The 27025-nt window shown below is 37.5% G+C and overlaps 1 protein-coding gene and 1 long non-coding RNA gene across 2 annotated transcripts; one reads left to right on the top strand and one right to left on the bottom strand.

Annotated features, from left to right (window-relative positions):
• The first annotated feature begins 1457 nt into the window (after nucleotides 1-1457).
• Nucleotides 1458-26279, top strand: slc4a2a (solute carrier family 4 member 2a). Its single transcript, XM_016240213.1, has 23 exons — nucleotides 1458-1572; nucleotides 3720-3878; nucleotides 11000-11159; nucleotides 11798-12057; nucleotides 12136-12272; nucleotides 12368-12597; nucleotides 14002-14141; nucleotides 15467-15647; nucleotides 15811-15946; nucleotides 16088-16277; nucleotides 16367-16472; nucleotides 17160-17344; nucleotides 20591-20807; nucleotides 20919-21122; nucleotides 21224-21372; nucleotides 21658-21852; nucleotides 22180-22392; nucleotides 22506-22595; nucleotides 23690-23856; nucleotides 23950-24203; nucleotides 24840-25009; nucleotides 25147-25320; nucleotides 25739-26279. Exons 2-23 carry the CDS (start codon nucleotides 3819-3821, stop codon nucleotides 25817-25819), a joined length of 3699 nt encoding a protein of 1232 aa, XP_016095699.1. The 5' UTR covers nucleotides 1458-1572; nucleotides 3720-3818; the 3' UTR covers nucleotides 25820-26279.
• LOC107556950 (uncharacterized) lies at nucleotides 9142-14953 on the bottom strand. Its single transcript, XR_001605339.1, has 3 exons — nucleotides 14943-14953; nucleotides 12997-13000; nucleotides 9142-9215 (listed from the first exon to the last, which is right to left on the bottom strand). It is a non-coding gene; the product is annotated as an uncharacterized lncRNA (long non-coding RNA).
• Nucleotides 26280-27025: the final 746 nt, after the last annotated feature.

Genomic DNA, 27025 nt, shown 5'->3' with positions numbered 1-27025 from the left:
ACCGCTTGTTTATTTGCTACTCTTGTCATAGTGATTAGATCAAAAGAAATAACCTTGATTTCATGCAAAACAAACTGATATGCTTCCACGGTTGTTCTAAGTTCACTATGTGCTGATCTATCATAATTACCTCAGCAGAATACGTTTTTTTTTTCCTGAAAGGGCACAGCAGAACACTGATGGTAACTCAAGCTAGCATCTCAACCTTTCTCACACAGAACAACCTCCTGGACCACAACCAATCTGGCTTCAGAAGTGGACATTCGACCGAGACTACCTTGCTTTCAGTTGTTGAAGCCCTAAGACTGGCAAGAGCGGCTTCCAAATCTTCTATACTTATTTTGCTGGATCTGTCTGCTGCTTTTGATACGGTGAACCACCAGATTCTCCTGTCAACCCTATTGGAAAATGGTATCTCAGGAACCGCATGCCAGTGGTTTGAGTCTTACCTATCAGATAGGTCATTCAAGGTATTTTGGAGAGGTGAGGTGTCCAAGTCGCAACATCTATATATCGGGGTGCCTCAGGGCTCAGTTCTTGGACCCACTTCTCTTCTCTGTCTACATGGCATCACTAGGTTCTGTCAAATAAATAAATCCAGGGTTAATATGAGGCACTTATAATGGAAGTGAATGGGTCCAATTTATGGAGGATTTAAAAGCAGGAATGCGAAGCCTGTAATTTTATAAATGAGTGTACATTAATTCTTCTGTATTTAAGCTGTAAAGCTGTTTAAATTAGTCTTACAGTCATTTTAGAGTTTGTCGTTTCGTTGCCATATTAAAACCATGTTAATATGCATATGTGCACTGATTCTGATTCTGATATTTTGAAGTCTTATGCCTTTACAATTGAAACAGTATTTTAATATTTAAATATTGGCTGAATTCATTCATTGTAAGTTTTTTTTATTTTATTTTTTATTTTTTTTATTAAATACGTTTTCTTGGTCAAAATAAGTTCAAAATATATGACTCTTAACTTTTATAAAAAATATCTCTTTGGATTTGAGACTTTAGTCTTTGCAACTTTACAGATCTTCTTTATGCACCAAGAGCTTGTAACACTCCAAAGAGAAAGAAAAAATTAAAACCGCATAATATGACCCCTTTAATAAAATCATACATATATGAAGTATATCCGTAGCAGGTGCCAAACATAGTACTAGGATGTGTGTATCTTAAGTCTTTTTCAAATGATTCCTGGAGTTTATGCCATAGAGCCATATTGTTGAGTCATGTCCCTTTGGTCACATGTTTGTCAGAGGGCTAAAGGAGGAAACTTAATCGAGGGGGGAGGGACAGCTATCAGTGGGTGCCTCAAGGTTGGATGTGAACAGCATGTGTGTGTGACAGATAGAGACAGAGAGAGGTTAGGATAAAAGGGTAGTGTGCTTCAACTTCCAGAACAGCTTTTCTGTTCTCCAGTCACTTTTTTCACCTCCTGTCTCTCCTCCCTCTCGGTGTCTCTTTCTTTTTCTGCCTTTCGGTGGCTGTTTGGCTTCAGTGGGTCTTTACCATCACACTACAATGACTGCTGTAGCTGTAGTCTCCCTGCAGTGAGCATTCTGAGGTAAGTCTCTCTCTGTGATTTTCTTCTCTGTAACAATGTGTAGTTAAAGGGACAGTTCACCTAAAATTGGATGTCATCACACTCATGTCATTCCAAACTTGTATGACTTACTTTCTTCTGTGGAACATGAAAGATGATATTTTGCAGAATGTTGGTAACTAAACCATTTTGGTGTACCTTTAACTTTCATTGTATGGACAAAAAAGATGTTCTTCGAAATATATGTTTCAGAGAAAAAAGTTAGGTGTAGCCATTGGTTTTATGTCTTTGGTTTTCTGTTGCTTGTTATATAAGAAGGGTATGTTCATATTTCTGTGGTAGAAAAACAGGCACATAAAGTGTTTGGAGTTATATTTTGCTGGAAATGTAACTGCAGCCCTTCCTGTCTTACAAAATGCTTCCTGTTGGAATTTTTCAATTTTATGCACGCTATCGGGGAGAGAGGAATTACATGTTCAGAAATATGCTTGAACATATCATAATCATGTTTTTTTGCTCGTTCTTTGTTGTTGTCACTGGACTGTGATTGTCAGGAATGTGGCTCTTTCTCTCTTTCATCCTTTTTTATATCCAGTGATGATGAGGGGTCTAGAGTTACACTTGGTATCAGAGCAACAATGACTTTGGCCCAGATTAAGAGCATGAGATGACTCAGTGATTCTTCAAATGGACTGGAATGCTGAAGGTTTTACTCATTTTCTAACAAACCTGTTCTATTTAGAGTTCCTGTAGTTCAAACAGTAGAGCATGGTGCTATGAACCGTCAAGATTGTGGGTTGGATTCCTAGGGACTGATAAAATATATAGTTTTAGTAACTTGAATGCATTGTAAGTCACTTTGCCAGGTGTGTAAATTTGCATAAAAATGTACATTTATTTAAAATTAGTGCTAAATACAAAGCAGTGCAATGTTGAGTGTCCTATCTACATGGCATTGACATTTTTCTTTTCTATTTCTGACCAACTACTGTCACCAGACAGGCAAATAGCACATATAACATAGCAACAGCCAATGTGCTGTGGTTACACGCTGTAAAGAAACTGCACTATTGCATGTTTTTTGTTAGAAACTATTATTTATATTACACAGTTCTGAATTTAGTGTTCACGTGGCAGCAGAATAAGTGTAAGCCTAACAGTGTGGATGCTCATAACCTCTGGGAAACATCTCTGCTGAATCACTGTCCTCAGTCACCTTTAGTGTACAGACACACAGTGGCACCCAGAAGTCTGAGGGTACACTGAAAATCTGGCCATTTTTATTTAAACTTGAAAATAAAAAGAAAGTGTCAAGAGTTTTTTCAAGCATAAAACAAAGAAAGTTGAAAAACTATATATAAGGAGGACACGTTTAAATTTTACTGATGGTCTGTAGGGGGGGGGAAATGAATACTGTGACCTTTCACATACTGATATGACACCTACATCTGTATCGATTTGAATAAGGATGTGGCTTCTAATTTTGGTATTTTCCATTGAGAAATGTTACAGAATTTCCTGTGCCCTGCCCAATTTATATGAGATTCTGTTACTGTGATATTGCATATGAGCTTTGACCTGGTTGTTGATTGATGCTCAGACAGATTTACAGTGTCTGAATATCAAGTTGAAGATAAAATGTAGCATTGAAAAGTGAAGTGTCTCCCAGGGTTTACTAGGACGGGGAAATGCCTCTGAAATATGATTTCTATTTTACTCTTGAGTATTTATTTTTTAACTTAAAAATGTGCATATGTGTGATGTTGCAATAGTTTTTATGAGTATGGATTATTTGATCATTTTCTCTCATAATAATCAAGTGAAATGGCATGGAAGAAAAATAGTTCCATCTATTGGGTCCTTAAAAGACTTCCAGCAATATATATTTACTGTTGTTCACAGAATGTATCATTTATGTTACTATTTAACTATATGGATCTTTACTTTAGGGCTTTAAAGCCATTAATGGACAGGCTTTAATGGCCATTCAAGTCTCTTTAAAGTCGAGAGCTTTCTCAGTGCTGCATTTCTCAATAAACCACAAACAACAGAAGCTCAGTGAAGAAAAAATAAAGATTGTCTCTAAGACATGTACATGAACATGTAAATCGATCTGTCGGAGAACTTTTAACCAAGCAGATGTTTTCTTTTTCTATGTGTCACCTCAGGTTATGCTGCCCGAAAGTTCCCAGTTGAGTCTGAGTGAAAGAGAAAAGGGCTAAAGCCAGCTCACTTTACAGCACCACCCACAAACCTGACCATAAGCAATGAGTGACCCTCAGGATGCCAGTGACGTCACTTCTGCCGCAGGCTTGATGAGACATTTGGTAGGTAATCTTTAACTTATTCACTTTTGAATTTTTTTAGGCTACAAAGTTTATTAAACTGGAATATGTTTTGCCTATACATCTAAGGTGATCTTCATCAGCATTCATCCACTGCTTTTCTATTAAACACTAAATATTATTTAAGTGGGTGAGACAGTGACCCGGTTTACTTTTTTTAACACATATTCCTGTTGTAAATTACAGTATACAGGGCAGTGTTTCATACTGATTCAAACAGTTTAATTGTCTTTTTTTAACAATTTATAAAAGAACCAGAACATATGAGTTATTCTGTTTGAGAATTGGACTACACTGGTTGTGCTGTGTTTTTGACTATTTAAAAAGTATCGGCTCATAAGAGTCATTTGGTTAAGGAATCAGGCTACACTGGTCACTGGTATTTTTTTAATTTACTGATTGTTTGTGAATCGTCCATTGTATGTCAGTACAACTCAATGGAAAGTCGTTTTGTAGTTGTGAGGTTTTGTATATCACAATATATTTGGTATAGTACACTTTCACACAGCCATTGAAAATACAGTAAAAATCAATCTTGTTAATGTAAGAACTGATATCAGGATTGTTCAAAAGTACATTGCTAATAATCAGAAAATCTGTTTTTGTTGGGTTCAAGCATGTAAAGCTTTCAGAAAGTAGCAGATATTTGATTATGGTTCTCAGAAGTTGTGTGTGTGTGTGTGTGTGTGTGTGTGGTATATGTGCTTAGGAACATCATTAAGTGCCTGTTCCAGGGCCGGTTTTTGACAGCTATAGAAGGGTGGGCTGGCAGATATCCTGGGTGGGCATTCATGAAGTCTCTGTGCATTCAGCGCGCCTTACGTTAAGCTAATAAAATAAATATGCTGCAATTTTCTGGAGTTATTTTATGATTGTTTGGGCAGTCTCAAGCTATAGCTTAAAGGGGTCATATGATGCTTTTTTAAAGATAATTATTTGGTGTAACAGAATATGTTGACATGCTTTAATGTTCAAAAAACACATTATTTTTCAAATACTGTACATTATTGTAGGTCCTCTATGCCCTGCCTCTCTCAAACGCTTCGTTTTCTACAAAGTCCCTCCTTCCGACAAGCGCAGTCTGCTCTGATTGGCCAGCTGACCCAGTGCATTGTGATTGGCCGAACACCGCAAGCACTCGTCGGAAATGTAACGCCCCTTACCATAATCGCGAGCTTCATCTTTCAAAATAAATGTAAAGACAGAGCCCGAAAGGGGAACAGAATCACATGACAGACACAGTGATGAAGCTTGTATAGGTGCGTTCGACTTGAAGCATCGCTACAGACGGCAGTCAGCGAGAGTAGCCGCTTGCAGTCGAAGGTGGAGTTGAAAACGGAGCCGTCAAGCCGGACACTTTCTGCTCCCGTTAGTGACGCTCGCGCAGTGTTTGCATACTCTATCACAGATGAAGTGAATTAAATGCAATATTTGTCAAATACACAGACGTTTCAGAAACGTTTTCATGAGCAACAGAAACACTTTTTATATACTGCTTAATACAGCACCATCTGTTCAAGAATAAAGTTCAAGTAAATATATACTATTTAAATACTAATAAAGTGGGGGTATATATGCTTTCATGATAAACGTGACTCACTACAGTAAAAAAGCTTTTAATGTTCTAAACACAGATTTATTAGCAGTATTGGATTTGAAGATGTTAGAAACACACGTCATTGTTGTCATGTGGTGAATTTGGCCAATCTGAAACAGCTGTGTCGTCATCAGCGCTCCTGCAGTCGCTCTGAAAAAGCTGCGCCAGCTGAGTCAGCCGGCTGCTCTCGAAACGATATCGCGGTACTTTGATGCCACACGTGACGACGTGGAGTCGGCGCCGGTTCAAGTCGGACAAAATTTCTAACCGGCATGCACTGCTTCAAGTCGGCCGCCGATCGGTTTTGGCGGTATGAAGTCGAACGCACCTATTTCCACATAGTGAGGTAGATATGTGGGGGCGTGTTAGAACGAGCCGTTTTAGGGGGGTGTGGCAGAGTCTTAACTTTGATAAAGAATATCTCTTTGGTTTTGAGACTTTAGTCTTTGCAACTTCAGGGATCTTTTCTATGCACAATCAGCTTGTAACACTCCAAAGAGAAAGGAAAACTTGAAATCGCATCATATGACCCCTTTAAACTTTAAACTTCTCAAAATACAGTCGGCTTCAGATTAGTTTTAATCTATGCACAATTTTTTTTAACGTAATCTTTATCTAATTCTGATTGGGTGGGCAAGACAGTCATTTGGGTGGGCTCAGCCCACCCCTGCCCATGCCTGGAGCCGGCCCTGGCCTGTTCTACTGATTTGGTGAGATTCTAGCAGTGGTCTGGTCACTTTGAGAAAGATTTGCCAATGATCCTCCAGAGGTCTGATTTAATAAGATTAAAAAACTATTAGTGTAACCATGGGGACAGAGCCACCTAACATGCCATACCCAGAAATCTATTTACTTCTGAGGAACATGTTGTGCCATTATACAGCAGTGATGAAGACATCTGGTTTTTAAATATGTCCCTGGAACACTGTAGTGTTTCAGTTAGCTTTCATCTGGTTGGTTTTCTGCTCCTCAAAGAGCCATGCATGGCTTGATGGACTTGCTTCTTACACTCATGGTGAGCACAGGGGCTCTCAGCAGTGACAATCGAGAAGTCAAACCTCCTACCAACAAAGCTTGTATTAATAAAAGCTCTTATTGATGATTCTGCAGTGTGAATAATGTATAATAGATCCTTAAATAATCATCTGAACAGTAGATGATTATTAAGCATCTAGTTATGGAACATTACCAGACTGTAAAAAATATAGTAGTAAATAAGTAGCTCCGGTTGGAATGTTCTTCCGCGGGATGTGTGCAGTTCTTTTTATTAACCGCTAGAGCACCAAAAGTTACATAGTGCTGCTTTAATAGTCTTATGCAAGTAATAAGGTCTTGTTTTTAAAGATGTTAAGATATTTTTAATGTAACACAAGACAAAATTGCTAATTGAAGCAGTCACATTCTGTTAGTGAAGAAACACCCTGTATGTTTAGGGATGATATCAGTTTATCATATTATTTCATACATAAAGTGGAAATTGTCACAGGAAATGTGTCTTGTAATAAATATTACTTCAGAGTGGGTGGAACAAAACATCTTGAAACATAATTTTAATACCTGATTACATGATGGTTTTCAATTCACCAGCGGATCTGTCTGGTAAAACAATTGTGTAATTCTGCAAGATCTGCGCTTATTCAGCCTGAGCATTGTTCTCCATATTAAAATGGTGCTCAGATCTCACATAGACAGTGACACTTCTGTGGGAAAATGTAAGTTAATATGAGTCTCTCACTGTGTGGATGGAGGGAGGAAAGTGAAGTGACAGGAGCATCACATTTCATCCTTTGAAAAAACTTGAATCCCTGCGTAGAGGATTCAGTATTCAGGAACACAAAGCTTTGAGTTCTATCAGAAATATTTGAGCCAGGTGTAGATGATGGAGGCAAATCAGAGACAGATGGATTTGAGGAGGTGGAATGTGAGTGTGTGTGTGTGTGTGTGTTTACAGGGGTCTCATGCACCTGGAGGTACTAGTAACATTCCTGACTTGGTGCCCTTGATGGAATAAGAATTATGTCTACTATGTCCAAACTAGGTTGTTGCAACAAGCAATTTGTCTGACACGAAACGTGAAAGTGGGGTGTGATGCCACTCAATCAATTACAAAACAGCCAATCAGAAATGTTTGTTCCCTCTGTTTGTTCCCTCTCGATCGCAAGTTCAAAATAGAGCTTAAAAAAATAACATGACAGTAAATCTTAATGTAAAAACACAAAATGACTACGCATGTAAGGGATCAGGATGTGACTATAGATATGGCCGATGATGTCAAAGGCTGGGGTGTAGATACGTTTCTGATTAGATCCTGCTGCAAGGAATCAACTCTATACTTGATATCACATCCTCTGCTTCCTCTTCTTGAGGGCTACCTAGCATATGGTTGCCATGGTTATACACTGCGGCTACCTTTCAGTGTCTTGATGGTCTAAACCAGTGGTTCCCAAACCTTTTGCAGCATGCACCCCTTTCTAGTGTTTGACACATGTCAAGCACCCCCACCACCGTACTCCGGTTAAACACCACATTTTTAACTGCAATACAACTATAAATGCAAGTATTCACTGTATACGGGGCTTGACATTAACTTTTTTGCTCACCAGCCACTGTGGCTAGTGGTTTTCCAAAATTACTAGCCACTCAGCATTTTCACTGGCCACAATTTTGTTGCTGGAAAATTAAATTTTATATGACTAAAGTTACTGCATAACTGTATGTACGTTTTTTGCCTATAAAAAGGGCATTTCCCCCTAAACTTATTAAGTGCATGTCATCTTTCAAATCAAATTCTTACATTTTATTAATAATTTCACATAATATAATAAGACTCTATAGCAGGGTTCCTCAAATATTGCCCTGGAGGTCCAATGCGCTGCAGAGTTTAGCTCCAACCCTGATCAAACTCAGCTACCTGTGATTTTCTAATGATCCTGAAGACACTGATTAGCATGCTCAGGTGTGTTTGATTAGGGTTAGAGCTAAACTCTGCAGGAAAGTGGATCTCGTGGGCCAGATTTGAGGATCCCTGCTCTATAGGGCTGTTACCAATCAGATGAAATCAGTATTAATAAAACCAATTTTTACACTGCTGCAGAAACAGAAGCAGCTGAAGTGGCATTTAGATGCATTTACACAGACAATTTAATGAAGCTGAAATGTAGCATGAATGCATTAAGACTGCAAAATTACAACAGCATAAATAATGCTGTGAGCTTGGTGTTTTACATCAGGTTTTTTTATTTACGAATATGAAAAGTTGGAAAAAAAAGAAAAAAAAAGAGTTACTCTTAAATTTGAAAGTAACCCGCCAGCAGGTGGCAGCAAGTGACTGTTTTAATGAGTGAGTCATTGAGGCATTCAAACGATTCGTTCAGACGGCTGATTCATTCAAGAATGAAGCAAACGCCTGTCTTTATGAATGGACCATTGAATCATTGACTCAAATTATGAATTCAAAAATCATTCAGTAACGAAACACCTGTGTGTTGCTCAGAGATGCACGACATTTCTGCTGCTAAGTTTGTTTGGAACTATTTTCGTTAAACAAATCGAGCAAAAACAGTCACATTGACATTATTGTACTAAAATTTATGCCCTAAATCACTTAATATTATCTACTCGTTTGACGTTTTGTTTAAAATCAATGTTGAATTTACAATCGTACTGATTTTCGGGGAAAACTGCACTCTCTTAGTCGTGTCATGTTAATTAATTAGGCTAGGCTATAACTATGTAATAAATATAAAAACTAAAACTTTTTTACCGCAGTATGTTTCTTCTGTGTGCAGTTGTGTTCATTAGTTTCGATTTCTCCATGAGATTGTCTCACGTGAGTCTCAACTGCCACGACCTTGTTACTATTGATTATCCATTATGAATTGCCGTTTACACCAAATGTAATAAAATCAGAGTCATATACGCCGAAATTTGGGTGCTTCCCTAATTCGATGTTTTAATTAGATTAGATTAGTTGTCCGGTCGGGCAAGTAAAATTCTCTTTCATTTGCCACATCAAAAAATGCACACAGATCATCAAAAGCATTCTCTCGCGCACCCCTGCTGGTCGGTCTGCGCACCCCAGTTTGGGAACCGCTGGTCTAAACGGTTGACTATATTGTGTTTTCTGGTCCACCTCACTGGTTGTGTGTGTGTATCTTACCAGGCTTCTTAACAAGCCTAACCAGCAAGATTTCCATGGTCCAAAATCGTCATAAGTAAGACAACATCTTCGTTTGACTCCTTGATGCATTCAGCATTACTAACCTGACTTTAGTCATGATCTACTTGAGCGACCCTGTGAGTGGCTGTAGGAGTGCTGACTCACTCTCTGTGGCTCTGGTGGGATGAGCTACAGGATGCTGAGTCTTGATTGAGCGTGTGCGTGCCAGAGCTTGGCATCTGTGAGCATGTTAGTTTTACCTGGAGCGGGGCCCCTCTGTCAAAACACAGAATTAAATGAAGCACATGACCACAAGCCTCAGTTTATCCTCAGGATAGCATACCACAGACAGCAGGGGAGAAGAGAAGGAATGAGAAAATGAGCATAGAGAGAGACAGATACCATCCTTAAATATATACAGATATGTAATTCATTTACTAAGGAGGTCAACAATGTAATACCTAGAGGAAGTATTCCGTTTGCAATCACAATCATTTCATCGACAGTTGACCCCTGGAAGTGCGTGATTTGAAATCTGCTGTCTTTGCTCATAAGCACTCAATGCTGCATCCAGGTTTTATTTTAGCCAATCAGCTGAGCTGGAAATGCCATGTGACTGATTAATCAGCTGATGCAGGAAAATGGTACGACAGTGCTGATTGGCTGAAGGCAAACTGTAAAATATAAAAGAGCATTTTATTTTTTTAGAAGATGTATTTTGTCATAATGCACAGCTAATTTTGAATGACTGTCACTGGAGAAAGAGGCTTTTTGGGACCAGATGGTGTAGTTCCAGCATATACCAGCAGGCAAATCATGAGTTTTTTTGCTGCATGATTACAGTATTGATAAGTATGGACTAAGTAGCTTGTTTATGGAATATTACAAGCAGTGATGACAAAATGTATATTTAAAACAACTGAAAATATTCATAAATTATTTTTCAGTGAAAAAGGCACTTTTATTGTGGGAGATTTCATTTATCAGATTTATAAGATTTATTTATGTCAGATACAAAAATCATCCTTTTTTTAAATATTATTTTCTCTTTTTTTGTTTAATTCACTTTAAATCAATTTTAAATCAATTTGTATTTTTCTTATGCATCTGTTATGTATATTTTATGATCATTTTCAAATCCTTTTTATGTAACACACTTTGAATTACCATTGTGTATAAAATGTGCTATATAAATTAACTCACCTTGCCTATGATGTACAAATAAGAACCTGAGAATGCATGTCTGAATGACTCTCTTTGCTTGCATAACATCTGCTTTGATATCCATCTATGTAGGCTATTTGAAAAGAAATGAAAGTTAATATTTTTCTCTCTGGTTACATGTAGCCTGTTGCAGTGCATTCTTCGCCCCAGCGATGTGATGGTGATGATGATGAAGGGGACTTGAACAAGACACTGGGAGTGCAGCGCTTCCAGCAGATCCTTACACCTGCCCAGCGCGTGCCCATCGAACAACACCGCACATTTAATGAGGAGGACTTTGAGTGTGAGAGCTTTACTGTTGATGCATCTGGTCTATAGCCTTCTGGTCTATACCTCTTCATATTATATATGACTAAATTAAATGAGAATGCATATTAATTTGACTGTTTTATAGATATTTATAGTGGTTTATGGTGTTTTTTCTAAAATATTTGCCTCCAAAGAAAACAACAAAAGTGAAAATTCTGTCATTGTTTACTCTTCCATAAAACATCATTCCAAAATGACTTTCTTCCATGGACCGCAAAAAATTTAATTATCAAATGCTCAATGAATAATAAATGGCTCAATGGGAAATTAATTTCACCTCAAAAGGGGAAAGTAAATTACATTTCAATGCATTTGCGTTTTCCTGCAAAACTATTGTGTTCTCCTGAGAAACTTCTCTCGCAAAAGTATTGTTTTTGCCGAGAAACTTGGTGTTTGTTTGCGATATAGAGCACTGAAATATAGTTTTCCCTCCCACTTCATATGATTTTGTTCTCAAAAGTTTTGTAAGGTAATGCAAAGTTTCTTGGGGGAACACAAAAGCATTGAAATAAAAAAATTTGTCCCATCTCTTTTTTTTTTACCATGACCATTTCCCTTAAGGGGCTCTGCAGTGATGCTCTTCTAAGTCTGTGATGTTTTTGGCATTTTTAGATCACCGTCACACCTCTCTACACATTCACCACCCTCTGTCTAAACACCTCCCAGAGGTCCGGAGGAAAAAGCCCGGAAGAAAGCGCAAGGACTCAGGACGGAGGAGGAGTTCATCTATGGGAGCAGCTCCCCCAATAGATGAGGATGACGAGGATGAAGAGGTGGATGAAGATTCCTGTAACCAGCAGGATAAAGAGGGCAATGTCACCACCACACCTACACCGGACACGGACACAGAGGTGGATGCTGAGCGGGCACAGGTAGTCAAGTCTCACACAAACACACACACACACTCTTCTTGTTATGATCTTACTAACTTCTCTCTTGTTGGCCCACAGTTTTTTGTATCAGAAGATGATCCTGACTCCATTGTAAAGAAGAACGGTAAAGTCTCACCACATCGAAAGCTGCCAATCATACCCCATTCAATGCTACACACCAGTATCAGCATCCCAGAAGATGTTATGACAACCGCGTAAGTGTACATGTGCACACACACATACACAAACACATAGAACAATTCAAATACATGTGTGTGTTCAACCTCACTATGTTTTGTTACCGCCGCAGGGGCAGAAATTGGGTTCGTAATCTGCCCAATGGCAGACGAGTTTCTGCACCATGTTTGTTTCCAAGTTTGAGTTCGCCAGACGGCAGCTTCAAGACACGCAGCTATGATCTGCAGGAGCGCCGCCGCACAGGCAACATGACGGGCACTGCACTAGAACACTACCAATACATGCCCACTGACGAGAGCGAGGCGCAGACACTCGCCACAGTTGACCTGGATGGCATTAAAAGTGAGTATGTGTGTTTGTGTAACAATTGACAAAAGATGTATTTGGCAACTTAAGGTCAATGAAGAGTTTTAACATTTATTTATGTGTAAATATATATTAATAATTTTATTAAATCATACACCATTCCAAAGTTTGTTGTCTGTAAGAATGTTTTTAATGTTTTTGAAAGAAGTCTCTAACATGCTCACCAAGGCTGCATTTATTTGATACAGTAAAAAGCAGTCATATTGTGAAATACTATTACAATTTCAAATAACAGTTTTCTGTTTTAATACATATATTAAAATGTAACTTGTTCATGTGGTAAAGCTGAATTTTCAGAAGCCATTAGTGCAATCTTCAGTGTTGACATGATCTTTCAGAAATCATTCTAATATGCTGATTTGCTGCTCAAGAAACATTTCTTATTATAAACAGCTGTGCTTATTATATTTATTTTGAAAACTGTGCTAATTTTTTTCAGTAACTTTTTACAAATAGTGATGAAAGGACAGTATTTATTTGAAATAGAAATCTACAAGTATTTATTTTTTTTTAAATCAGAGAATGATCACAATGTTAATGATTATTATAATTAAATACAAATTGAATGTACATTCTAAAAAATAATACATAATCAATTATATATAATAATATATGCAATCAATGATACAATGCAAAGTCTAATATTTATTATTAATAATAATAAAATGAACTGAATATGTTAACACACAAATAATTTTAATCGATTGACAGCCTTTTAAATATTTTTATTTGTAAAATATTAATTCTGTTTAATATGTTTAACGCAAAAATTAAAATTTTCCAACTACCCATGAAACCTATGTAAGTACCTCCCATGGTATAGTTTAGCATTATATTAGTTATTAGTGAGATTTGTTGTTTTTCAGTGAGTAATGGGCATTTCAGCTGATCATCAGTGACGTGTTTGGAGTGCAAGAAAATGTATTTGTTTTCCCGGTTATAAAGGACTCCTTTATTTACCTTTCTGTTCTCATTCTTCTGAGAATAAATCATGTTTTCAGTCTGTACATCTGACCATCTGTGGCTGTGATTCAGGAATGTGGACATTCTCAAAGGGTGCAGAGCTGCCCACTACAACTGTGCCTTTGACGTCTCTTTTGTATGTGTGTGTGTGTGTGTGCTGTAATTACAAATAATTTTGACTGAACAATAGATCACTTTGAGACACAAAACGGAGTCATGTTCTAGTGAGCGCTCAGTTGAGTTTTCAGTTTGTGGTTCTGTGTTTGGATGCTGAGTATTGTGTGTAATATAGCCAGTATTGTCAATGTTACTGATACTCACAGTGAGTTACAATGGGTTCAGTGTTGTTCTGACTTGTTTGTTGTTTTTACACTATTGGCTTAGTATTTCAGCACCGTGTTGCTGTCTTTCTTGCAGGTCACAGGTTTGAAGATGTCCCTGGTGTGCGGCGGCACCTGGTTAAGAAGAGTGCTAAAGGTCAGGTGGTTCACATCGGCAAGGACCACAAAGAGCCCAGCAGTCGTATCCGGACCAAGTTGGATCGAACCCCACATGAGGTGAGACGCCAGCTAACTAGATTATCTTTCCCCTGTCCATTTGGAGCTATTTTTTAGGCTTGCATGTTTGGTGTAGCAAATAAAAAATGCATATTATGTCATCAGTATCACCTTAAAGAGTGTAGTTTCTAGTGGTCAATAATGGAATTGTAAAACTATGATTATTAAAATCTTAAAAGACTATTTCCCTAACACTCCCCCTGTCTGTTATCGGTTAATCAAACAAATAGCACCACCCCAAACTCACACAATTGGTCGATATTGCTGTGTTTGGCTGGTCAAAATGTGCAAACAAAAGAACAATGTTTTCACACTTTTCAGGAAATCAACCTACTAAAAGTTTCAATATCGAGCAAATTTCTCACTTTAGCTGTAATGCTTTCTTATACTGAGGAGAAAATACAGTAAAGCATCGTTTTAGATTGCGTGCTGTACAAAGCTGGGGTATTACTACCTTTGGCTCACTGAGCCTACTGTTGTTTGTTAGAGGAGATCATGGCCCTGTTACATGGGCTACAGGGTTCGTCATGCCCAACAGCTGAAGGTAGGGTGACACAGAGCTGGTATGATTGCTTTGTGGAACAGCTGAAGCTTGTTTGCACTGTTTGCTAATACCACATCTGTACCACTGGTTTTGTGGAAGGCAGTGGATGGTCACAGTATCAGAACTGTGTATAACTAGGCTCACACTGGTAGAACTGTACTTTTGTAGAGCTGTTCAGTCATGATAGAATGCCACTTTTTGATTTATGAGTAGAATAAGGTCTGTTAACATTACTAACATTATTTTAACTTTTTAACATTACATAAAGTGACTTTAACGTAACGTAAATTACAGAAGTGACAGTAAAGATATTATAATGTATAATGTTACAAAATATTTCTATTTATAATATAATAAATATATATATATATATATATATATATATATATATATATACTGCCATTTTTAAAGCACACAAAATATTCAGGATTCATATTTGACGTGTAATTTAAAGTCTCTTCAATTAGTGATGTAACCAACAGATACAATCCACAGTGAAATGCAGACTAAATTTAATCTTGTCTGCTTCCTCAAATGAAGTGTTTAGCATTGCCTGCAATGATGCATGGACTATGCAAAAAAATTTTTTTGATAAAGGTTGTGAGGTGTTGTAAACTCATTTGTATTTTATAGAAGGAATGTTTATTGAACCAAACCTGAACACATGATTTCTGCTAACTTAAACAGATGACTTTCCATCAAATTAGTTTTAAAGTACAAATTAGATTTAAAATGTACAACTTTGAAAGAAAGGACAGATAAATCGTAAATGTTCTCTCAGGTGTTTGTTGAGCTGAATGAGTTACTGATGGATAAGAACCAGGAGATGCACTGGAAGGAAACCGCTCGTTGGATAAAGTTTGAGGAGGATGTGGAGGAGGAGACAGAGCGCTGGGGCAAACCTCATGTAGCTTCACTCTCATTCCGCAGCCTACTGGAGCTCCGCAAGACCATTTCTCATGGTGAGAGAGAGGAGAGAGACCAGCTCACACATTTACAAACATATATTTACAAATACAATGTGAGAATTGAGTGATAAATTGAATGAATTGCTAATTCCTTTTATTTCTGATCTATTTAAAATGCCTTTTGGTGAGTCTGATGTATTGAAGTGTAATTTTACAGGTGCAGTGTTGTTGGACCTGGACCAGAAGACGCTGCCTGGTATTGCTCATCAGGTTGTGGAGCAGATGATTATCTCAGATCAGATCAGAGCACAGGACAGAGCCAATGTGCTCCGAGCCCTGCTTCTCAAACACAGGTTATTTTCACATAGGTTTTATGAACATTACACTACATATCTCAAAAAATGTTGAATAAAGCTACTCAACCTTTAAGGAACACCTTACTCATTTGGATCATGCAGCTGAATTTTGTGCTTTGTATTTCTTCTGTTTCTTAGCCATCCAAGTGATGGCAAGGAGCACAGCTTGTTTAACCGGAACATCTCAGCAACCAGCCTTGGCTCTCTCATATCTCATTACCATAGCAGTAACCATATCGCCGCGCCGGAGCCCCCTGCCACAGACCCACTCATTGGAGGACTACGTAACTTTGAGTCACGCAGTAGTGTAGACTTCGATAAGAATGAGGTACCGTGTTCATTCAAATCTGTGTGTGTTTTTAGGAGGCAAAGAATGGTAGAATAGAAAATTAGAATTTTTCCTCTTTGTTTCCACAGAAAGACACACCCCAGTTTTTTGATTTGCACAAGACCAAATCTAAACATGAGCTGAAGCTGCTTGAGAAGATTCCTGAGGATGCAGAAGCAACGGTTGTCCTTGTGGGTCAGTTAACTGTCCGTGTTTAAAGGGTTAGTTCACCCAAAAATGAAAATTAGGCTACGTTTTACTCAGCCCCGAGGCATCCTAGGTGTATATGACTTTCTTCTTTCAGACGAATCCAGTCGGAGTTTATTAAAAATTGTCTTTGATCTTTCTAACTGTTTCTTGGCACTCAGCGGGTGTTGCATTGCTTCAGTCCAAAAGAAGTTAAATAAAAATCGGCCATCCATAAAAAAAGTGTCTCACATGGCTTCGGGGGGTGAATAAAGGCCTTCTGTAGTGAATCGATGCATTTTTGTAAGAAAAATATCCATATTCAAAACGTAATAATCACTGTAATCTAGCTTGCGCTAGCAGTTGTACACAGAAACAGTTCCGGGAGGACGTATGAGGTCAGCGCTGCGCATGCGCCGGTGAGTCTCGTGAAAACCACCGTTTGTTTACAGGATCAAAGGAAGCAAAGTTTCCTTACTTTAGCAAAGGAAAACCAGTCTTCTCTTGGCTTATATCGAAATACTCCGACATTATTCTTTACAAATCCTCGTTTTGTACTTCTAATTCTTAACCGTTGTTTTGTTTTGATCTCTCCGCTGGGTGAACTAACCCTTTAACTCTGTGATATCATAACTGTCAGCACATGACATGTTACATCTGTTCAAGCCATGATACAGATTATCTCGATTTTCACAGGTAGTGTGGATTTCCTGGACCAGCCCACCATGGCCTTTGTGAGACTGCAGGAAGCGGTTCTGTTAGAGTCAGTTCTAGAAGTGCCGATTCCGGTGCGGTTTCTTTTCGTGCTGCTCGGCCCACCCAGTGCCAACATTGACTACCACCAAATCGGCCGCTCCATATCAACACTTATGTCTGATAAAGTAAGCACAGAATGAAAAAGGTGCTATCAGGTCTAATTAAATAAGAGATAGTTCACCCAAAAATTAATGACATCATATTGCATTATATACACTACTTTTCAAAGATTTGGGGTCAGTAAATGTTTCGTTTTTCTGAAAGAAATTAATACTTTTATTCTGTAAGGACACATTAAATTGATCAAAAGTGATCGTAAATACATTTATAACGTTACAAAAGATTCTATTTGAAATAAATGCTGTTTTTTTTACTTTCTACACATCAAAGAATACTTTAAAAATTCAACATTGCAACACTGATAAAAAAAAATTTCTTGAGCACCAAATCAGCTATATATATATATAATATAATATATATATATATATATATATATATATATATATATATATATATATATATACTGCCATTTTTAAAGCACACAAAATATTCAGGATTCATATTTGACGTGTAATTTAAAGTCTCTTCAATTAGTGATGTAACCAACAGATACAATCCACAGTGAAATGCAGACTAAATTTAATCTTGTCTGCTTCCTCAAATGAAGTGTTTAGCATTGCCTGCAATGATGCATGGACTATGCAAAAAAATTTTTTTGATAAAGGTTGTGAGGTGTTGTAAACTCATTTGTATTTTATAGAAGGAATGTTTATTGAACCAAACCTGAACACATGATTTCTGCTAACTTAAACAGATGACTTTCCATCAAATTAGTTTTAAAGTACAAATTAGATTTAAAATGTACAACTTTGAAAGAAAGGACAGATAAATCGTAAATGTTCTCTCAGGTGTTTGTTGAGCTGAATGAGTTACTGATGGATAAGAACCAGGAGATGCACTGGAAGGAAACCGCTCGTTGGATAAAGTTTGAGGAGGATGTGGAGGAGGAGACAGAGCGCTGGGGCAAACCTCATGTAGCTTCACTCTCATTCCGCAGCCTACTGGAGCTCCGCAAGACCATTTCTCATGGTGAGAGAGAGGAGAGAGACCAGCTCACACATTTACAAACATATATTTACAAATACAATGTGAGAATTGAGTGATAAATTGAATGAATTGCTAATTCCTTTTATTTCTGATCTATTTAAAATGCCTTTTGGTGAGTCTGATGTATTGAAGTGTAATTTTACAGGTGCAGTGTTGTTGGACCTGGACCAGAAGACGCTGCCTGGTATTGCTCATCAGGTTGTGGAGCAGATGATTATCTCAGATCAGATCAGAGCACAGGACAGAGCCAATGTGCTCCGAGCCCTGCTTCTCAAACACAGGTTATTTTCACATAGGTTTTATGAACATTACACTACATATCTCAAAAAATGTTGAATAAAGCTACTCAACCTTTAAGGAACACCTTACTCATTTGGATCATGCAGCTGAATTTTGTGCTTTGTATTTCTTCTGTTTCTTAGCCATCCAAGTGATGGCAAGGAGCACAGCTTGTTTAACCGGAACATCTCAGCAACCAGCCTTGGCTCTCTCATATCTCATTACCATAGCAGTAACCATATCGCCGCGCCGGAGCCCCCTGCCACAGACCCGCTCATTGGAGGACTACGTAACTTTGAGTCACGCAGTAGTGTAGACTTCGATAAGAATGAGGTACCGTGTGCATTCAAATCTGTGTGTGTTTTTAGGAGGCAAAGAATGGTAGAATAGAAAATTAGAATTTTTCCTCTTTGTTTCCACAGAAAGACACACCCCAGTTTTTTGATTTGCACAAGACCAAATCTAAACATGAGCTGAAGCTGCTTGAGAAGATTCCTGAGGATGCAGAAGCAACGGTTGTCCTTGTGGGTCAGTTAACTGTCCGTGTTTAAAGGGTTAGTTCACCCAAAAATGAAAATTAGGCTACGTTTTACTCAGCCCCGAGGCATCCTAGGTGTATATGACTTTCTTCTTTCAGACGAATCCAGTCGGAGTTTATTAAAAATTGTCTTTGATCTTTCTAACTGTTTCTTGGCACTCAGCGGGTGTTGCATTGCTTCAGTCCAAAAGAAGTTAAATAAAAATCGGCCATCCATAAAAAAAGTGTCTCACATGGCTTCGGGGGGTGAATAAAGGCCTTCTGTAGTGAATCGATGCATTTTTGTAAGAAAAATATCCATATTCAAAACGTAATAATCACTGTAATCTAGCTTGCGCTAGCAGTTGTACACAGAAACAGTTCCGGGAGGACGTATGAGGTCAGCGCTGCGCATGCGCCGGTGAGTCTCGTGAAAACCACCGTTTGTTTACAGGATCAAAGGAAGCAAAGTTTCCTTACTTTAGCAAAGGAAAACCAGTCTTCTCTTGGCTTATATCGAAATACTCCGACATTATTCTTTACAAATCCTCGTTTTGTACTTCTAATTCTTAACCGTTGTTTTGTTTTGATCTCTCCGCTGGGTGAACTAACCCTTTAACTCTGTGATATCATAACTGTCAGCACATGACATGTTACATCTGTTCAAGCCATGATACAGATGATCTCGATTTTCACAGGTAGTGTGGATTTCCTGGACCAGCCCACCATGGCCTTTGTGAGACTGCAGGAAGCGGTTCTGTTAGAGTCAGTTCTAGAAGTGCCGATTCCGGTGCGGTTTCTTTTCGTGCTGCTCGGCCCACCCAGTGCCAACATTGACTACCACCAAATCGGCCGCTCCATATCAACACTTATGTCTGATAAAGTAAGCACAGAATGAAAAAGGTGCTATCAGGTCTAATTAAATAAGAGATAGTTCACCCAAAAATTAATGACATCATATTGCATTATATACACTACTTTTCAAAGATTTGGGGTCAGTAAATGTTTCGTTTTTCTGAAAGAAATTAATACTTTTATTCTGTAAGGACACATTAAATTGATCAAAAGTGATCGTAAATACATTTATAACGTTACAAAAGATTCTATTTGAAATAAATGCTGTTTTTTTTACTTTCTACACATCAAAGAATACTTTAAAAATTCAACATTGCAACACTGATAAAAAAAAATTTCTTGAGCACCAAATCAGCATATTAGAATTATTTCTGAAGGATCATGTGACACTTAAGACTGGAGTAATGATGCTGAAAATTCAGCTTTGTCATCATAGGAATAACTTACATTTTAAAATATTTTAAAATAGAAAACAGTTATTTGAAATTGTAATAATATTTTCACAATATTGCTGTTTATACTTTATTTAGCAGCCTTGATATTCATTTATTCATTTGTCTACTGCACTGTCATGTTTTTTTGTTGTTGCTTATTTTAAGCACTTCTCTTCCAGCACTTCCATGAAGCGGCGTATTTGGCAGATGAGCAGCAGGACCTGCTTACAGCCATCAACAGCTTTCTGGACTGCAGTATTGTGCTTCCTCCATCTGAGGTTGGAGGAGATGAGCTGCTGCATTCTATCGCTCGCTTCCAGAGAGAGATGCTGCACAAGAGACATGAGCAAGAGGTCAAACTACAGGCCAAGGAACTCAAGAGCCCCGAGGACATGGGTACAAGGCTCTCGCTCATATACAGACTACAGAAGTGAACAGATCCGTTTACTGTTTATCCAAAATTAAACGTATTGAATCACCTTTTGTATTCATTCTTAATGTTCTCAGCTCTTCATCCTCCTCTGAAACCTGAAGATGATCCTCTTCGGAGGACGGGTAGGCTGTTTGGCGGGGTTATCCGAGATGCACAGCGCCGCTACCCCAAATACATCAGTGATTTTAAGGATGCCCTGAGTCCTCAATGCATGGCCTCTGTCATATTCATTTACTTTGCTGCCCTTTCTCCTGCCATTACCTTTGGAGGACTATTGGGTTAGTCAAAGCTCTTCTTTTTTATTATTTAGAGCACTGCTTTTATGTTGGATCTAAAACAAGGAACTTTTCCCTAATGAAATCATTTCTCTTGTTTCCAGGTGAAAAGACAGATGGTTTGATAGGTGTCTCAGAGCTGATTATTTCCACTGCCGTGCAGGGAATGTTGTTCTGCCTGCTTGGGGCTCAACCTCTGCTGGTGGTGGGCTTCTCTGGACCCCTGCTAGTGTTTGAAGAGTCCTTCTATTCCGTTAGTATTTCTAATAAATGAATACAAATACTACTAATTCACTAAGAAAAAAAGTTGTGCCTGCTAATAGTGCAGTTTATTTCATTTACAAAATGCATGTAAATAGCGCAGATTTTTGAGAATAAAGCACAATCTCTATTGAGGATAATTTGAATATAAAGACTTCTTTGGACTGAAAATCACAGCAAATAAATTGAAATACTTGCAGTGCTATTGTAATGCATTTAGAACCTGGTTCAGTAAACTAGACAGCTTTTGGATCAATATGGATCAATGTGTTTGCAGTTCTGCAGGTCCAGTGAAATCGAGTATCTGACAGGACGTGTGTGGATTGGAATCTGGCTGGTCATCATTGTTGTTCTCACGGTGGCCTTTGAAGGGAGCTTCCTTGTGCGATTTGTGTCACGCTTCACCCAAGAGATCTTCTCCTTCCTTATCTCACTCATCTTCATCTACGAGACCTTCTTCAAGCTGGGCAAAGTATTGAGATGTTTTTGTTGTTAACGCTGCTGTTCAAAAGTTTATTTTTTATTTTTTATGTTTATGTTCACCAAGGGTGCATGTATTTGATCAAAAATACAGTAAAACAGTAATATTTTGAAAATCACTCATATATGCTGATCTGGTGCTCAAGAAACATTTTAACATTTTATCATTGTTGAGAATGTTTTGGTCAGTTTAATACATCCTTGCTGAATAAAAGTATTAATTAATAATAATAAAAAACTTTTGATTAGTGTTGTTTGTTTATGAGAGAGATTTAAATGTGATCAGCAGATATTCAGACAGTCTTTGTATACTGTGCAGATCTTCATGGATCATCCTCTTGGAAGCTGCTATGGACGAGAAGAAAATGACACCGCTTTACCAACACCCACAAGTGACGGCAGATCTCCAGATGCCTCTCAAACCCTAAACCAGCCAAACACAGCGCTCCTCTCCCTGGTGCTCACAGCCGGCACCTTCTTCATTGCCTTCTATCTGCGTAAATTCAAGAACAGTGCTTTTTTCCCTGGCAGGGTAAGTCAGTTATCCCAGTGTTCCTGCAAACATGTTGTGCCATTTTCTCCATGATGTTTAAATAAACATATTTGTATTGACGAAAGTGATATTGTCTCTTATCTTTTGCTCAGCTCCGAAGGGCTATTGGAGATTTTGGCGTTCCTATTGCAATCTCCACCATGGTTCTGTTGGACTACAGCATTAAGGACACTTACACACAGGTGAGACATGAAGACAAGTTTATATCATTTGATTAATGTATAATCTATAATCTATGAACTAGATTTCTCTTAGAATTTTCCACCCAAACACCCAAATTCATTGTACATCAAACAAGATTTTAAATGGCACATTTCAAAATTACTTGTGTCTAAATGTTTCTTAGACATATTACATTTAGAAGTACTTTGGAGGAAATTATAGGAATTGAACATGGAATTAAAAAAAAAAAAAGTAATATAATAAAACATCACACACACACACACTCAATTTAAAGAGTTCACCCAAAAATGAATATTCTATCATCATTTACTCACCCTCAAGTTGTTCCAAATCTGTATGATTTTTTCTTCTGCTGAGCACAAAAGAAGTTATTTCAAAGAATGCTGGTAACCAAACAGTTGATGGTAGACATTGACTTCCATAGTATGGGAAAACAAAATACTATGAAAATCAAATGCTACCGTCAGGTTACCTACAGTATTTGGTGGAGGGTGAGTAAATGATGACAGAATTAAAATTTTTGGTGAACTATCACTTTAAGACCAATGATTTATAAAAGTCATTTTGTCATTAATTTTTTTTACCTTTTCTATGCTGTGCTATGCTATAGACTTGAAAATAACATTTTAAAAAATGTGAATTTAAGACATTTTAATAGTTTTTAAGGATCCACTCTGTTTATCAAAGTACCCTGGTATTACCATCTGATACCATCATCTGATTTTCTGTAAATGTTTGTAGATGGTATCCAGTCATTTCAATAAGAATCCACACGATTGCGTATTTTGCATGAGGGTGAAAGATTTCCCCACACAGATTTGAAGTTGGTCATGCAAATTCACAGCGCTGACTAACAGAAAGTGACTTCTTTGTGAGCTGTGCTTCGATAGACAGTGGACCTTTTTTGCCTGTGAAATTTCGCTAATGTGACCGTACCTTAAGGGTTTTAAGTTACCCTGAGCTTATTCATTGATTAAAGACTGGACAATATTTGTATGTCATTTAAAGCAAATGACTCCATATGCCCTGAAGTCACCTGACACACGTGTCCCACACAATCTGTGATCTTTAAACTTCTTTCCTCCCCATGTAGAAACTAAGTGTGCCTGATGGCTTCTCTGTGACCAGCCCAGATAAGCGTGGTTGGTTAATACACCCACTGGGCTCTGATGGCCAGTTCCCCATTTGGATGATGGTTGCCAGCATTCTACCTGCCCTGCTCGTCTACATCCTCATTTTCATGGAGACTCAGATCACCACGTGAGTCACAGGCATTCACTAACCTGTTCTGACCATACCTATACCTCTATTACATCATTCCTCAATTTACATTGACTCAATTTTCCTTTAAAGTCTTATTGTCAGCAAGAAGGACAGGATGCTGGTTAAGGGTTCAGGCTTTCACTTGGACCTGCTGATCATCGTGGTCGCGGGTGGTGTTTCAGCGCTGTTTGGGCTGCCGTGGTTGACCGGTGCTACTGTTCGTTCGGTAACTCATGCAAATAGCCTTACGGTGATGAGCAAAGCTGTTGCACCTGGTGACAAACCCCGCATTCAGGAAGTAAAAGAGCAGAGGGTAACAGGATTTCTGGTGGCTTTTCTAGTAGGTGAGTGGGTTAATTTTATGGATGATAAATATCATCAACAGTATATCTGCACCATAGTGGTGGGCAGCTGAAATATCCGATTATCGGTCGATATTGCAGAAATATCGGCTGATATTAGATTTTTATTTGAATGTACTTATTTCTCTTATTTTTAAATTTAGATTACCTTGCTATCATCTAATGCTCACTTTAGGTTAACATTTAATACTTGATGCTTTATAATAATAATAATAATAATAATTGAACGCCGTTATATTATAACTTTAGCAAATCTCAGAATGAATATCCATTTTTCATACTGTATTGTAATTTTGTGATGCTTAAATTGGCTCATGTTAAAATGATTGGTTTTTAGATTTTAATGTTTTATTTTGAATTCAAAATAGTATTTAAAAAAAAAAAAATATATATATATATATATATAGAAAGAGAGAGAGAGATAAATATTGGTTATTAGCCCTAACATAAAAATAATGTTTGGCTTATTGGTTATTTTAATATCATTGCATCCCTAGATAAATTCTAACATGTTGCCCTAATAGGTCAGTGAATGGCCTGTTGAGTAACTAATTAGATATATTTTCTTTATATTTCTTGTTTGGAACTGACAGTATATAAAACCTCTTCCCTCCAAAGGTCTCTCCATTGTGATTGGAGATGTTTTGCGGCAGGTTCCTATCGCTGTGTTATTTGGTATATTTCTCTATATGGGAGTGATGTCTCTAAATGGGATCCAGCTAACAGAACGCATGATGCTGCTATTAATGCCACCGAAGTACCATCCTGACCACACCTATGTCCGCAAGGTTTGTCATGGAGAACTCAGCTAATCAGTATTCACCAGTCTTAATTCAATAATCAGATGACTGTATGTCTGGAATGCCATTCTCAATTTGTCTCTTCAGATTTAGCTGTGCTTTAACCTTTGACTTGTCTATTTCAGGTGCGTACTCTCCGCATGCATCTGTTCACATGTTTGCAGCTGGTGTGCCTGGCTGTGCTGTGGGTTGTAATGTCAACCTCGGCCTCGTTAGCCTTCCCGTTTGTTCTTGTCCTCACTGTGCCATTCAGAAGGTTCCTGCTGTCCCGAATATTTACTCACCGTGAGATACAATGTGTGAGTGTTTCTTTGCTTTTTGTTGATAGGAAAATTATATTTGTAGATGAGTTTAATGTAGTGTGTTCTATCCTAAAAACGTACTTTTTTTCGTTTTACACCTAAATGATGTATTTTAACAAGTTTATTGTATTGCTGTATTGGCAGAGTGCTGTTGTGTTTTTTTTTCAGCATGCAATTTGGCAATGCGGTAATACATAAACTTTTACAATGCATTCTCTAAAAACATGTCTAATTATATCTTACACAGTTTTGTAAATTTATAGTAAGATTAAAATATATTTGCGGCTGTATACGTTAAAAAATAATGGAAATAATTTTTGCATTGTAGTGACATCTTGTTTTCAGGACTAATATAAAATCTTTAATCTAATTTTGCCCTTTGCCTTTAATGTTGTTCATTTTGTCTATGTGACAGCTTGATGCAGATGATGCAGAGCCTTCAATTGATGACAGAGAAAGCCAAGATGAATACACAGAGATGCAAATGCCAGTATGACCTCATTCCTCTCATGTCACTACCTGGGCTTGCCTGTCTTTTTTTTTTTCATTAACCAGTTTTTGTCTCCATTTTGATTCCCCCATTTAGTTTTTGCTTAAATGATGTAAACATAACACTTTTACATATGTATAAATATAAAGTAGTTGCTCAGTGTCACTTGAGCAACTATGTTTCTGTTGCGTGAAGAAAGCTTTGTCACCTGTACTATTAATGTTTTTTTCCTGTTTATTTATTATGTTTATGAGTTGAAATGTTATTGTGCTATGTGTGTGTTGTGAAGGGTTAAATGAATTTATGATATTCAGTCAGCTCAAAATGATACAGGAAGCACTTTAAGGTACATTTAAATTGAAGCCTTTTCTACTGCTTATCAGTACGTTTTATTTCATTGCAAGGTGACATACAATGTACTCCTAAAAATGAACAACTGTACAGAATGACAGTAATGCAAATTATATATGGTCGATATTTTTGTAGCTAAACAAAGTGTACACAGATTTATGCTATATTCAGCTTATATATATATATATATATATATATATATATATATAAACATTGCTTATTAGCAACAAAACACTGGTTTCAGTCACCAGTATATTTGGAAGAAGAAAAGATATACAGTGCACAGCATAAATGAGTACACCCCCTCTGAATAAATATAAAAGATGTATTTTCTTAATGATCATTAATATAATTCATGGAAAGATGGCAAAATTGAAACATAGTAAACATATACTTTATAAAAACAACAAAATATATGGAAATATTTTCTGTAAGATAAGTAAATTAGCCAATTTTGTTTAAATGAAGGATTGCAGAAATGAGATTTAATTCAGAAAATTTATAATATTCTAGTACTTAGTATGTCCTCCAGAACTTAAAGTATACTGCTCTGACCCTTCTTGGCACTAAGTGTACAAGTTCATGACAAATTTTCACATCTGTGCTGTTTAACTCCTGGAGGACGACTTCTTTAAATGCTCTGATCTTTAATGGGGAGTGTTGCTCCGCTCATCTCTGCAGAATCTCTCACAGCAGCTCAAGAGTGTTAAGATTGAGTGAAATACATGTACAGTGAAGGATTTTCACCTTGGGAGAATGAATATCTTCATTGTCATGCTGAAAAAATGCCCAATAATGCAGGGAATGAGGGGAGGGTAGCATCTTCAGTTTCAGGTTTTTGTATTACATCACACAGTAGTG

Source organism: Sinocyclocheilus grahami, unplaced genomic scaffold (assembly GCF_001515645.1).
Source record: "Sinocyclocheilus grahami isolate Dianchi unplaced genomic scaffold, SAMN03320097.WGS_v1.1 scaffold21.1, whole genome shotgun sequence".
NCBI classification, from domain to species: Eukaryota; Metazoa; Chordata; class Actinopteri; order Cypriniformes; family Cyprinidae; genus Sinocyclocheilus; species Sinocyclocheilus grahami.
Note: the sequence above shows the minus strand (reverse complement) of the source record. Positions and strands in the feature narration are given on the sequence as shown.

Bases quoted from the DNA above. Each gene is read 5' to 3' on its own strand.
- slc4a2a (XM_016240213.1), top strand. From the start codon at position 3,819: ATGAGTGACCCTCAGGATGCCAGTGACGTCACTTCTGCCGCAGGCTTG. The intron at 15,648-15,810 runs GTGAGAGAGAGG...GTAATTTTACAG, and splicing joins CCGCAAGACCATTTCTCATG to GTGCAGTGTTGTTGGACCTG. The intron at 20,808-20,918 runs GTACAAGGCTCT...TAATGTTCTCAG, and splicing joins CAAGAGCCCCGAGGACATGG to CTCTTCATCCTCCTCTGAAA.